At 40.1% G+C, this 13,102-nt stretch overlaps 1 protein-coding gene across 5 annotated transcripts in view; it reads right to left on the reverse strand.

Moving 5' to 3' along the window:
* bcas3 (BCAS3 microtubule associated cell migration factor) overlaps window positions 1-13,102 on the reverse strand; it is a 319,787-nt gene that overhangs the window by 277,538 nt on the left and 29,147 nt on the right. For all 5 annotated transcript variants that reach the window (XM_034605304.1, XM_034605303.1, XM_034605302.1 and 2 more), the window contains exons 8-11: window positions 6,640-6,747; window positions 6,456-6,532; window positions 2,970-3,046; window positions 2,284-2,367 (exon numbers count right to left, since the gene is read on the reverse strand). In XM_034605304.1, coding sequence (XP_034461195.1) covers window positions 2,284-2,367; window positions 2,970-3,046; window positions 6,456-6,532; window positions 6,640-6,747 — 346 coding nt within the window. The remainder of the gene's footprint in view (window positions 1-2,283; window positions 2,368-2,969; window positions 3,047-6,455; window positions 6,533-6,639; window positions 6,748-13,102) is intronic.

Consider the following 13,102-nt stretch of genomic DNA (forward strand, 5'->3'; position numbering starts at 1 on the left):
AGGACACACTTGCTCTTTGTAAATCAATTAGCACCTTCTTTGGGACAGAAGGGATAATCAGACTAGAACCATATGAGGAGCTAGCTAGTTAGCATGTGTTTGCGAGCAGCTAAATCAGACCAGGAATGAATGTCATCTGGTATCAAAGGGGGCTTTTGGCTGTTAGTGAGCCATCTCAGAGTCACTCCCCTGTGGAGATGAGTGAAACAAGACCGTTAGGGTGAAACAGATTACAGTGGTATAAAAGAAAACAGATAGGCAGTTTGATGAAGTGTCTCATAAGCTCAGCACCAGTTAGGAGGGCGCACCAGGTGGATCCAATGTCAGCACATTTAGAGATGGTGTAGGCAGAACCTGAAATACTGTATCATGAGCCTTTCAAAAAATCGTGGTGGCTTAAGAAAGACCTTCTAACTATAGCCAGACAATAAAATCTTTTTCCAAACATTTAAAGATAATGGCAAACTAAATGGAGCCAGTCCTCCTGTGGTGAGAAATGGCGAAAGACAATTTTCAATTAAGATTTTAAAACCTGTACAAAATATGGTATAACTTGAAGGTGCGCACTGGAGTTTGTTTCTTTTTTCCAATTTAGGGCTGTGTAGTGGTCTCAAAATGTTTTTCCCTAATTTGTGTTTGTTAATTGTTATATTTGCTACACTTTACAGTAAATAGGGTCATCTGACAGACAACAAAAGTCGCACTTGAATGCTTTCACTAATAGAAAGTGGGGACGTAACATGTTTTTATCCGACACTGTTTAGTTTCAGGATATTAGCTTTGAAATGCAACTGTTCAGTACACCGTGTGAAGCAAATCGATTCAATCAAATTAGCCTCATACACCATGTCCTGCCATTTGAATAACATTATTCCGAAGGGCAAGTTCCCCCAAACAGCTTTGGCAGTGGGTTGGTTTTCATCTTGTCTTGCTGATTGCTGCACACTGGATGATTTGGCCAGAATATCAAACCACACGTGTGTAGGAAACGATTTCACAGTGGCGATTTCCAGGGACTTGAAATCTCACAGAAACTTCAATATTTTCTTCTTCTTCTTCTGTTTTTTTATGGCAATTGGCAAACAACTTCTAGGTATATAACCACCACCTGCTGAACTAGGGTGTGAAACACTCGTGTGATGAAACCTGACTTTAGAAGAAAGAGAAAAAAGGAGGGCTTATTAATTTTGCAGTGCAAGCTGGAGGTGAGATGGAAATTTATTGTTGGTTTTAGTAGCAGCTGTACGAGAAGCAACATCCGGTTGGTGACTCTTTCCGGTCCGCTCCCTCTCTCACACAGGTTTCTTTCAGAGCCAATTATTCGGGTTTTGGGAGGCTCCGACTCAAATGGTAGCATTAATATTATTTTCTAAACCCCTCACAAGGAAGGGGCCAATCGGGTCTCAAATCAGCCCAATTATCCTCTATTGTGCAGCAGCCATAAGCTGGAGAAGAAAAAAAGAGCCAAAATGTGAAATGCAAAGAAATCAGGTTATGGCCAGTGGCACTTCTAAAACTCTAATTTATGAGATTTAACTGCAGAGATAAACCAGTAAATCTGAGGTCTTCTGGCCTTTTACTGTTTGTTAGCTTTTAAGCTCTGAAGGCTAAACCAAAAGGAGATGGTCTGGTCAACGGATGATTTCCTATTTGTGTCACCAGCTTGTCCCGCCCTTATCATTGAATCATTAGCTACTTTGAGCCATGGCACTTACTGCAGCTTGATCGCCATTGCTACCTTGTGAGCTTCCTCACTGGGATAGGTTGGCCCGAGAGAAATCCCCCCATTTGATCCTTTGTTGCTGGGTATTGGAAGGACACTTTTCTAGGCTGCATTGGTAGCTTTTGAAATGGGACAGCATAGCTGGGCACAGTGATGCAATCTTAAAATCTTCAAATGCATACTACAAAGGATGCAGCTCCTGAATTGGGACACATCTGACGTGTTCATGTACTGTTTTAGTCATACTAAGACATCTAATCATTAGCCAAAAGGTCCTCTTCTGTTCAGAAATCTCAATAACTCCCGATTATAATTGAAGTGTTGAGCAGTGTAGCTGACTCAGTCTCAGTTTGTTAAACCTCTGTTCAGTCCTACAGAGGTGGTTTGAATGAAGCTCCTTAATTCTAATGCTAGCTTCTGCAACGTGCTGAGATTCTGGTTCAATCTGTTATAATTTGGCAACACTTGCCCTTCTCTTTTGGACCCCACCGTACATATAAGACAGAAAGTCAACAATATAATCGAAAAACAGAAGAAGGTGTCTTTGTGTTGTCACTTACTTTGGCAGCATTAATCACTGTCGCTGTGTAGGACTGTGCATTGTCACCACAAGCTCCTCCACGAGACTGGTGACATCTTATCAGCTGCAAAAACATGTCCAAATTAGTACAAGACATACATTATAGGTCTACAGAAGATGTATGAAGAGAGAGTGGGGAAGAGAGAATGGGGAGTGTGACTATGGAAAGTTCCCAGGTTCATTCTTTGGATGAAATTTATTTCTTTTCCAAAGAAATATTGCACAACCAAACAGCCAATCTACACTGATTAAATTTCAAATACAATATCTCTTGAATGATTCTGCCCCAATATTACTCTTACTATTCACAAAACTACATTTCTGGAAATCCTCAGGCAGTCACACAAACAGTGGACCCATCTGTCAATTACCTGAGTGGCCCAGCACCAAAACACTATTATGCAATAAATGTATTGCAGAGTGGTTTTTGTAAATATCCCATTAAAGAGAAGAGAACAGAAAACTCCTGTGCATCTGTTGATTTTCAAAACGTTATCATCTCTAGTGGACTCTTCTAGGAATGAGTTGTTTATCCAGAGAGATTAAAGAAGCAGAAAATAGATAAAAATACATTTTTTGGATTGTAAATATGTCGCTTTTCTGATAAGACACTGCCACAATGGATGAGCGTGTGTGTGTGTTTGTGTGTGTGTGGGTGCACTCTACCTTGTTCTCGGCATAGGCTAGCCAACGGCTTCCAAGAGATATTGGATTGAGGCTGGGGCCAGGGCAAGGAAAGCAGCCTGAGAAGACACAAAGACAGCCATGCTAACAGGGGCACCAATGGTAATTACAATACAAATAAACATTCACACACATTTTTGTGAACATCCTCGACAAAGGTTTGTCTGAACAGCAAAAAAGAAAAACCAAACACATATGCAGGGATTTTCATAAACCTCCTGCTGGAAAACTGGAGAGTGTCTGTAACATTAAACAATTAATGTGTTTGTGGGGAGTCTCTTGTTTAGGAAGAAAAATCGGAGTCTTATGAGGGTGACGTGTTTGTACATGGTGTGCTCAGTATGACCTAATGGAGACTGTGGTACCCAATAAATTGAGGATGACTCCTCTGCTGATTGACCAGCACAATAATCCCTGTGGGGACATGCACACAAACACAATTGCACACATTTACACGCAAACCGAACTGGTGGGATGTCAGCAGAAGTAAAAATAGCAACAAATAACCCTAAGTGACAAACAAAACCCTGTGTTCACTAACCGATAAATGTCTTGGCGATTACAAGGAGGAATTTTTCTATTCCCACTCAAACAGATGTGGAAGTAAACAACTGCAACACAAACAAGAACATAGAGCAATCTTTGCCTAACATCGAAACTAAGTTCCAGCATGTCTAAACACACAGGCAACAAAATGTTGATTCAATAATGATCACACATGCTGTGTTTGAGACCATGAACTGTCTTCACGCGCACGCACACGCACACGCACACACACACACACAGCTAATAGATGGAGGTGTGGGGGGGAAAGGCTTGCTGACAATAATTTAGTGCTCTGGGAGCAGATGAGGTGGAGGCAGACAGTAATGTAGTGTGCTGTGTTGGAGGGCGGGGTGGGTTGGGGTGTTGTGGGGGGATATTGAGGTAAGCCACAAGGGTAGTTGGTAGCGCCAGAGAAGCCTTTTGTGCCTCTCCAAGGCCAAGGGGAGCCCAGGCGGTGAGATAACATGTGTTAGACATCCTGGGGTGGGGGGGGGGGCATGAGAGCGGGGGGGCGAGTGGGGAGGGGAAACACATGATGGTTGGAATCAAAGGAAGAGTAAGCGGGGATCAGGCTTCAGAAGGCTGAACCCTATTGCCATGACCAGTACCAAAATAAAGCCTCACACGCACGCCACCAAGCAGACAGTTTTTTCTCACCAACTCAATCCTTACTCTCTGCCATCATGCCTCTCGACGATCAACATGAAACACATGACAGACCAGACAGAGTGAGACAAGCTCTCGCTGTCAAAGGAAAATATGCAGTGAATAAGAAATGACAAAAACAGATTTGGGTGGAGAGAACTGCACAAGATGTGTGCAGCATGATTTGTTCACGACACGGTTAAGAGTGCATGAGCAGAAACTGATCTGCGAGCATGGAATCAGCCTTGCAGTTGATCTGCAGGACTAAAGGTTGAGCTCACTGAAAAGACTGTCTGGATGCTGCACCTTTTTTTTGCTCAGGTAGTTTGCAGGTTCTTCTTTTTATGATTTAACTTAAGAAAATAATATAATTGAAATATAGCTAAGGAGCTTTGAGGTATAAAATCATCCGGCTCCAAATGTAAGGCCAGGGTAAGATTATCTTTATCAACCCAAAACCCTAGAGCCAGATATGGCACACAGGTTTCCTCAGAGGAGAACACCATGCACCTGTGTGAGTTTCACAGTGTTGGGAAAGCAGAAAGCTGTGATGGGAAAGGGAGTTGGACAGCTCTCATTTGGGGGATGATGGTTCAAAAACTATGACTTGTAGCTCTAACATTTTCAGCAACAGCCATGCAGTCCTATGCATGCAAATGTATGTCTGATTGATTGACTGACTGACTGACTATGTGCACAATAATATATTTTCATTTTAAAACTGTGTTTCAAAATGAAAGTGGTCTCTATATAGAGAAGTATTTTAGCTCTGTATCAGGAAGTGTCTCCGTCCATACTAGCAAACCTATATTGAACTTGACTGCTGCATAACATGTAGTGTAAGATGACTTGACTTCATTTGACCAGTACATGCTCTTTATTGAAAATAATGTCTATTTTCTGTTTTGCCAAAGAACCTACAGAACAGGGATAAAAGTTGTGTCGATGCAAGACTGCATCATTCACTTTTCTTTGAAACACATAGGCGAGAAGGTGGTATGTATGAAGGGTGGTATAACTAAAAATGGTGAAAAGTGAGAGCAGTGGCAATAATTAGTTGGCTTCAAAGACGAAAAACACAGTAATTATTATTAATATTACATGAAACTAATACTTAACCAGTTGCCACAGACATCCTTTTACTGTACCATAAAAGATAGGTACCAAACCATGATTATTGGGTGTTGTTCCCTCAGTTAAGCTGGACCGGACCATGGAATCAGGATGAACAGAAAAAGAAGGTTGGTGGCGGTGACTGAGCCCCGGCTCATCAGCCCACACCACTTGAATACAACGCGAGAGCATAAACATGAGATGGGCCATGAGTGCTCCAAAAACACGACATCTCCACCACCACATCCATGGAGAAGAGGACATACGACAGGAGAACATCTGGTCCAACACAGAGGTCTGCGCACATCACAGAACCCTTTGTTTACTGCTTTTAGGGCCCAAACAGACTGAACAGCATTATGGAGAGGAGGCCCCAGTATTCTGAAACGATTAATAACTATTGAGCATGTTTGGTTTCCTGTGGCCCAGACACTGATATGGAAGGGAGGCAGACAAAGAGGAGACGCATTAAAGCCAGCCTGTAAGGTCAGTTTACTCCAGTCAATGACTTAAGTGGACAGCAATGGCCTTGTAATACAGTCTGGCCTTTCTTTCACGGCATCCTTCAGCAGACATGGCAGGTACAGCCAGGAGAATGCAAGAGCTGTGTTGTAAACAGTTTTCCTGTGTTGAGCTTCAAATGGAGGGCTTCACATCCTACGCTGATAAAAGCATTGCAGTCACGACACACAGCTAGAGAGCCGCCGCACTGCAGCAGCCTCATAGATTGGCTGTATTACATCCAATGATCTGCTTTGTGTTTGTTTGGCTTGTGTGATGCCAACGTGACAGAGTCACTGATCATGTTTGGCAATGTTAGTGTTAACTTACGTAACAGGCACCGTTTGATTGCACTACTGCATATGGTACAGAACCCCGGAGGTTTGTCTCAACATCTCACAAATACAATAAACTATTAACATTTCATATGTGACGACAATCTGATCCAAACAACGACTGATCTTCTTATGTAGCAAACAAACTGTCCTCCTTTTGTTGCCAGGGAGGAAGTGACAGATTGGACAATTTGACAAGGGTTAAATACCCTTATAAGAAGCTGCACAAAAAGAGGTGTCATACTGCAATATAAATTATTTTACAAATACACTGTGGTGTGCTGACAAACTTTCTGTACAGCAGGATAAATATGAAACAAATCCTTACTTGTGACAAAGAACTTCTTGGTGAAGGTGCAGCTGTCAAATGCAGCAATCTTCTCTTGCAGGCTCACCACAAGAATACTGGAGGAAGGAGAAAACAGTCCATTTGATACAACAATGTTAATTTAATTTGCAAAGTATCATTTGATGTATTTTTTATTTAAATGCATTTTTCCAACAGTACATACTGTTTGTTGCAGTGAAGATCATAGATAGGTGTCTTGAACTGAATGGATTTGACCATCTCCCCTGTCCGTAGAGAATACAGGTCGACACAACAGTAGGGGGGGCTTGTCCTGAAAACAGAAAACAATGATTGTTGTCAGTTTTAACGGTTGATAAAACTTCAGGGCCGGATACAGACGTGTGATGACTATTATTCCACTTGTTGACACACATAACTAACATATGTAACCAGAAGAGATAGCTAATAAAATCTAAATATTAATATGTTCAGACATGGGAAATATTCGTCAACACTTTTTCTTGAAATTAGTTTTTCTGTACCTCTTTCTCTGCTTAAAAGAAAACAGTGTTTTAACAGTCCTTTTTAATATTTAAAATGCATCCATCACCACTACAGGATTCTCTACACACCAGCTGTGTAACACTTTTTTTTTTTTTTTTTATCCCTTCCCAAAGTACAACTCAGAACAAAAATATGTATATATGAGACTTTGAATAATTAAATTATACTACCTCTGTCGGTGAGGCTGGCTGATTTTAGAAGTCCGATTTTTATTCTTTCTTCAGTAAATTATTTTAGTAATTCTAACTACAGTATATCATACTAAACACCCACACACATCTTCTGTGGATTTGTTGAGAGAGAAAATGAAAACACTGGCCACTAAACTACACATCAAGCTACATTTTGCTGTAACCATCTCTCTACTGTTTCCCCCAGTAGCTCCCTGGAGAACTCATACAGTGTGTGTTTCTCACCGGCCTGCCTCTTCTGAGGACCCACGTAGTGAAAGGGAGGAAAATGTAGGGCAAAAGGGGAAATGCTTTGTCATGCAACACATTTGCTAGAAGCCTTTCTATCAACACGGCAAAGAAGAGGGCTGCATGAGGCCGGCAGCGGCTGGTGGCAGAGGGAGATTTAAACATAAATCTTAATCAACCAAGCTCCCCCTCTACCATTACCACCCGTCCCCTGTGCCCCTTTCCTCTGTCTGCAAGGAAAGCCTCTACTGGTCTTCTAGCTCTCTTTCATTCCTGGTGAGGGCTGTGGTGCCGCGTTGGCTGAGGATGCAGGGGTGAACTGTGGTGTTAGTTTTATTTCTTGAGCCACAGGCCTAAGTGCTTTCAACAGTCTATTTAGTCTGCCTGTGCATACAGAGTGCAGTTATATGCTTCATCAGTCTTTGCATGGACAAACAGGAAGCACTGGCTGGTTCTTAAAATTGCAACTAAGGTCATCGTATGTGAAGTTTTCCTTTAAAGACAAGAATATAAAGACTAATGATAATAATTGTAATAACAATGTGCCACTGTAAAAGAACAAAGAAACAAATGCTTGCATTGGTTATATGGAGGCTGTGATGGTTAGGTTAGGAGGGGAGGTTAGGCTGATTTGACAACTTGATCAATGAGGGAACCCCCTTCCTGCTGACTAGAGCCAGGGCAAGACACCATTAGGAAATAACAAGTTTAAACAGTGGACAGCTATTGCCAAGTCCCAGAGGGAAATCTGGACATTATTCAAATGACGAGCTCATAATGGGAAGACTTTCATCCATTACACGATACAGATGACCTCAGCCATGTTGAATATTCCTGCAGAACACCCTGTTCCGCTGACCAACTGCTGTCTCAAGGTCGGTCTGCCTTCAAAACCATTACTGTTCCTCCTTTTCTTCTTTATGGTGGAAAAATATCTGCTTCTCCCATTCTACGCTCTGACACGCGCACACACTTTGTGAGGTATCATTGGCAAACAGTGGAGAAAATTACCCATAGTATAGCGAATACTTTAAACGGCCACATAATAGTGAAAATGGAAGCGCTTACAGATAAGGAAAGTGGAAAAAGTGTGATACCTAAGAACACTGCTGTTTTACCAGCCTCAGCGTGTCATAGCCAGCAAGGGCTTTTAATATGGTGCAGGAACTAGTTCGCATGAAAACTAACATGTCAAAAAAAAATCTACAACCATGCTAGCAGCTCTTTGAGGTTATAGAGTATATAGCCTCATCATGCTAACCTGTCCACAATGGCTTACATCAGGGGTCTTCAATGTTTTTCAGGCCAAGGGCCCCCAAACTGATGGAGAGATGGAGCAGGGACCTCCTACTATATATATATGTGTGCATTGCTGACTGAAAGATAACGTCTTCTGCCTCCATTTATCCGTTCGCTACAATATGTCGGATTCATGTTAATGTGTATTTAAAGACATTTAAATTAGTGGGGAAAAAAATTGGTTGGAAAAATTTAAAAAATATAAAAAATTGTCTAATCAACCAAAAATTTCGCGACCCCCCCCTGCAGTACCTCCGCGGACCCCCTGTTGAAGACCTCTGGCTTACATCATTAGCATTCTAATGTTTAGCAGATATAATGTTCACCATGTTTGTCTGGATCGTGTTTAGCATGTTAGCATGCAAACAGTTGCTTTTGGCAATAAAAAGTCATTAAGACTCCTCCAGTGGGGACATAAAATGTATCCAATAGTTGTGGATGTGTTTCATTCTTGACTAAAGTCATGGACAAACTGACCCACAGTATAGTCCTTTAAAAATGTATATAAAATGAAATTATATGATTGTAAGAATCTGTCTTATTTGTTTTCCCTCTAATACTTAGGATAGCTTCTCTTTGTTTAAAGGTAGAAGATTAATGGTTAACCCGATACAGACGTGTGATGACTATTATTTCACTAAAGACACATTTGATGACACACATAACTAACATATGTAACCAGATGAGATAACTAATACAATTTAAATATTAATATGTTCAGACATTGAAAATATTCGGCACTTTTTCTTGAAATTAGTTTTTCTGTACCTCTTTCTCTGCTTAAAAGAAAACAGTATTTTAACAGTCCTTTTTAATATTTCAAATGCATCCATCACCACTATAGGACTCTCTACACACCAGCTGTGTAACACTTTTTTTTTTTTTTATCCCTTCCCAAAGTACAACTCAGAACAAAAATATGTATATGAGACTTTGAATAATTAAATTATACTACCTCTGTCGGTGAGGCTGGCTGATTTTAGAAGTCCGATTTTTATTCTTTCTTCAGAAAAATTATTTTAGTAATTCTAACTACAGTATATCATACTAAACACCCACGCACACACACACATCTTCTGTGGATTTGTTGAGAGAGAAAATGAAAACACTGGCCACTAAACTACACATCAAGCTACATTTTGCTGTAACCATCTCTCTACTGTTTCCCCCAGTAGCTCCCTGGAGAACTCATACAGTGTGTGTTTCTCACCATCATTAGCATTCTAATGTTTAGCAGATATAATGTTCACCATGTTTGTCTGGATCGTGTTTAGCATGTTAGCATGCAAACAGTTGCTTTTGGCAATAAAAAGTCATTAAGACTCCTCCAGTGGGGACATAAAATGTATCCAATAGTTGTGGATGTGTTTCATTCTTGACTAAAGTCATGGACAAACTGACCCACAGTATAGTCCTTTAAAAATGTATATAAAATGAAATTATATGATTGTAAGAATCTGTCTTATTTGTTTTCCCTCTAATACTTAGGATAGCTTCTCTTTGTTTAAAGGTAGAAGATTAATGGTTAACCCGATACAGACGTGTGATGACTATTATTTCACTAAAGACACATTTGATGACACACATAACTAACATATGTAACCAGATGAGATAACTAATACAATTTAAATATTAATATGTTCAGACATTGAAAATATTCGGCACTTTTTCTTGAAATTAGTTTTTCTGTACCTCTTTCTCTGCTTAAAAGAAAACAGTATTTTAACAGTCCTTTTTAATATTTCAAATGCATCCATCACCACTATAGGACTCTCTACACACCAGCTGTGTAACACTTTTTTTTTTTTTATCCCTTCCCAAAGTACAACTCAGAACAAAAATATGTATATGAGACTTTGAATAATTAAATTATACTACCTCTGTCGGTGAGGCTGGCTGATTTTAGAAGTCCGATTTTTATTCTTTCTTCAGAAAAATTATTTTAGTAATTCTAACTACAGTATATCATACTAAACACCCACGCACACACACACATCTTCTGTGGATTTGTTGAGAGAGAAAATGAAAACACTGGCCACTAAACTACACATCAAGCTACATTTTGCTGTAACCATCTCTCTACTGTTTCCCCCAGTAGCTCCCTGGAGAACTCATACAGTGTGTGTTTCTCACCATCATTAGCATTCTAATGTTTAGCAGATATAATGTTCACCATGTTTGTCTGGATCGTGTTTAGCATGTTAGCATGCAAACAGTTGCTTTTGGCAATAAAAAGTCATTAAGACTCCTCCAGTGGGGACATAAAATGTATCCAATAGTTGTGGATGTGTTTCATTCTTGACTAAAGTCATGGACAAACTGACCCACAGTATAGTCCTTTAAAAATGTATATAAAATGAAATTATATGATTGTAAGAATCTGTCTTATTTGTTTTCCCTCTAATACTTAGGATAGCTTCTCTTTGTTTAAAGGTAGAAGATTAATGCATCAGAGGACTACAGTGTATGGGGAAAGATGGACATTATATGAATAAATATAGGAAATGTCTGTAAAATAGATACAAATTCATTCTATATAAACTGAAAAAAATGTACATTAGCTCTCTAACTCTCCTCAGAAGTTATCAATCACACTGTAGGAACGTCATTGAAAAGGCCTGACGTCAAATCCATATAACGGCAGCTCCACAAAACAGAAGGTCATAGCAAGCCTTTAGGCTCCACCCACCATAATGGTCAAATGGAACACTTTCTGTAAACTGTGTGCACAGCTGTCAAAGAATCTGGTTCTCTGAGCCGATGCAGGGCCATGATTCCAAGCAGCAGCTGACACCACAGACACAAACCGGACTCCATCAGCCAGTGATAAAGCCATCATCCAGCATTGCTTACACACACTTACACACTTACACACACACACAGTGTGTTAGTTGACATCAGAGGCAAAAATTTGACAGACAATTAATTGTTCTTATACAGACAAAGGCACCCTGAGTTGCAAGATGAAATAACTGCTACAAAAAATATCCAACAAACATCTTTTGATTGATAAATGAGCTAAACCCATTGGGAGTGTATGTGTCCCGTGTGTGTGTGTGAGAGAGAGAGAGAGAGAGAGTGAGAGAGAGAGAGAGAGAGAGAGAGAGAGAGAGAGAGAAACTGCCTGGATGTTTGCACAAGTGTGTTTCTGCCTCCAGTCGAATTGAATATTTACTGAAGTAGATAGAAGAGGTGCCACAGAAAAACGATTTGAACAATCCCTGATTCATTTTTCCATCCTGATGGTTAACGTCTCTGTCAACATTTCAAAGGGCCAGACGCTGCAAGCACGTTTACCATTACCATTCAAGAGCACAGGAATTAAGATTAATACAAAAATTTCACCCAACGATAATTTACTTTCAGGCGGCTACATCATCGATTTCAGCATTATCAGAGTCCAATCAATCCAATTCGAAGCTCCATCCCGAAAAATGGGCCTCTAGAAATTGATTCAAAGGGACAATGATAACCCATTATTATAGAATAAAAATGGCACAGCGTTCAATTGTTTTGCTTTTGCAGTATTTTAACAAATGACCTAGTTCTAATGGAGGCAATGCGGGGTCAGATGTAATAAGATTTCCTGATGCCGGGGACATTGGGGCGTAGGTTGAAAGCAAGGCTAAATCACAATTATCATTATGGATTATGGCGGGATGTCAGTCCTTGCACATGTTAAGGTGACGCCGAGCACCATTCCCCAGCTCAGTAACAGGCCTATTATGATGGCCCTATTAGATCAATGTGTCAATTACTATTACTCAAACTGGCCCTTGGGTCTGAAAGGATATAAAACGAAGGAGATGGAGGAAAGGAGGCTTGGCTCATTTACTTCCTCTGATAGGACAAGAAGCCACTCCACAAATTACGAAGAAAAGGAACAGCAATCCAGATACCAAACACACAAAATGCAGGAGGATAGTAAAACATGATCCTTTTTGTTAGCAATAAAATCTTGGTCAAATTGTCTTATTTCCTTGTATTTTTTTTTTTCTAATTTCAGACTTTTTTTTATTAAGGGTAAGTTTTTATATGACTTCTTTGAGTAATGGCAAATTCTAAATGAATTTGAGAAGTTTAGCCTCCTTTGTTTACCAGACGCACAAGGCCCTGTTCATGTATGGCAATAATATGCGTCTCTACATGAATTTCCAGTGTCTACATGTGATCAGATCTCACTTCCACACTCCACTTGTTATTAAATGTGTCCATCAATTCCATATGCAAAGACCAAATGAATCGTATTGTATTTAACTGACGGGAGGCAGCAATGAACTCCCCTGCCTAGCCTGCCCGAATCTGAAAGAAAAGAAGAAATCAAAACAACACAGATTGGGTCTATTCCTTGATCAGAGATGCCCCTGTAGCTCTATAGTCTATTCTAAATGATGACAATTATCA

The sequence above is a fragment of the Hippoglossus hippoglossus genome, chromosome 13, assembly GCF_009819705.1.
Source record: "Hippoglossus hippoglossus isolate fHipHip1 chromosome 13, fHipHip1.pri, whole genome shotgun sequence".
Classification (NCBI taxonomy): Eukaryota; Metazoa; Chordata; class Actinopteri; order Pleuronectiformes; family Pleuronectidae; genus Hippoglossus; species Hippoglossus hippoglossus.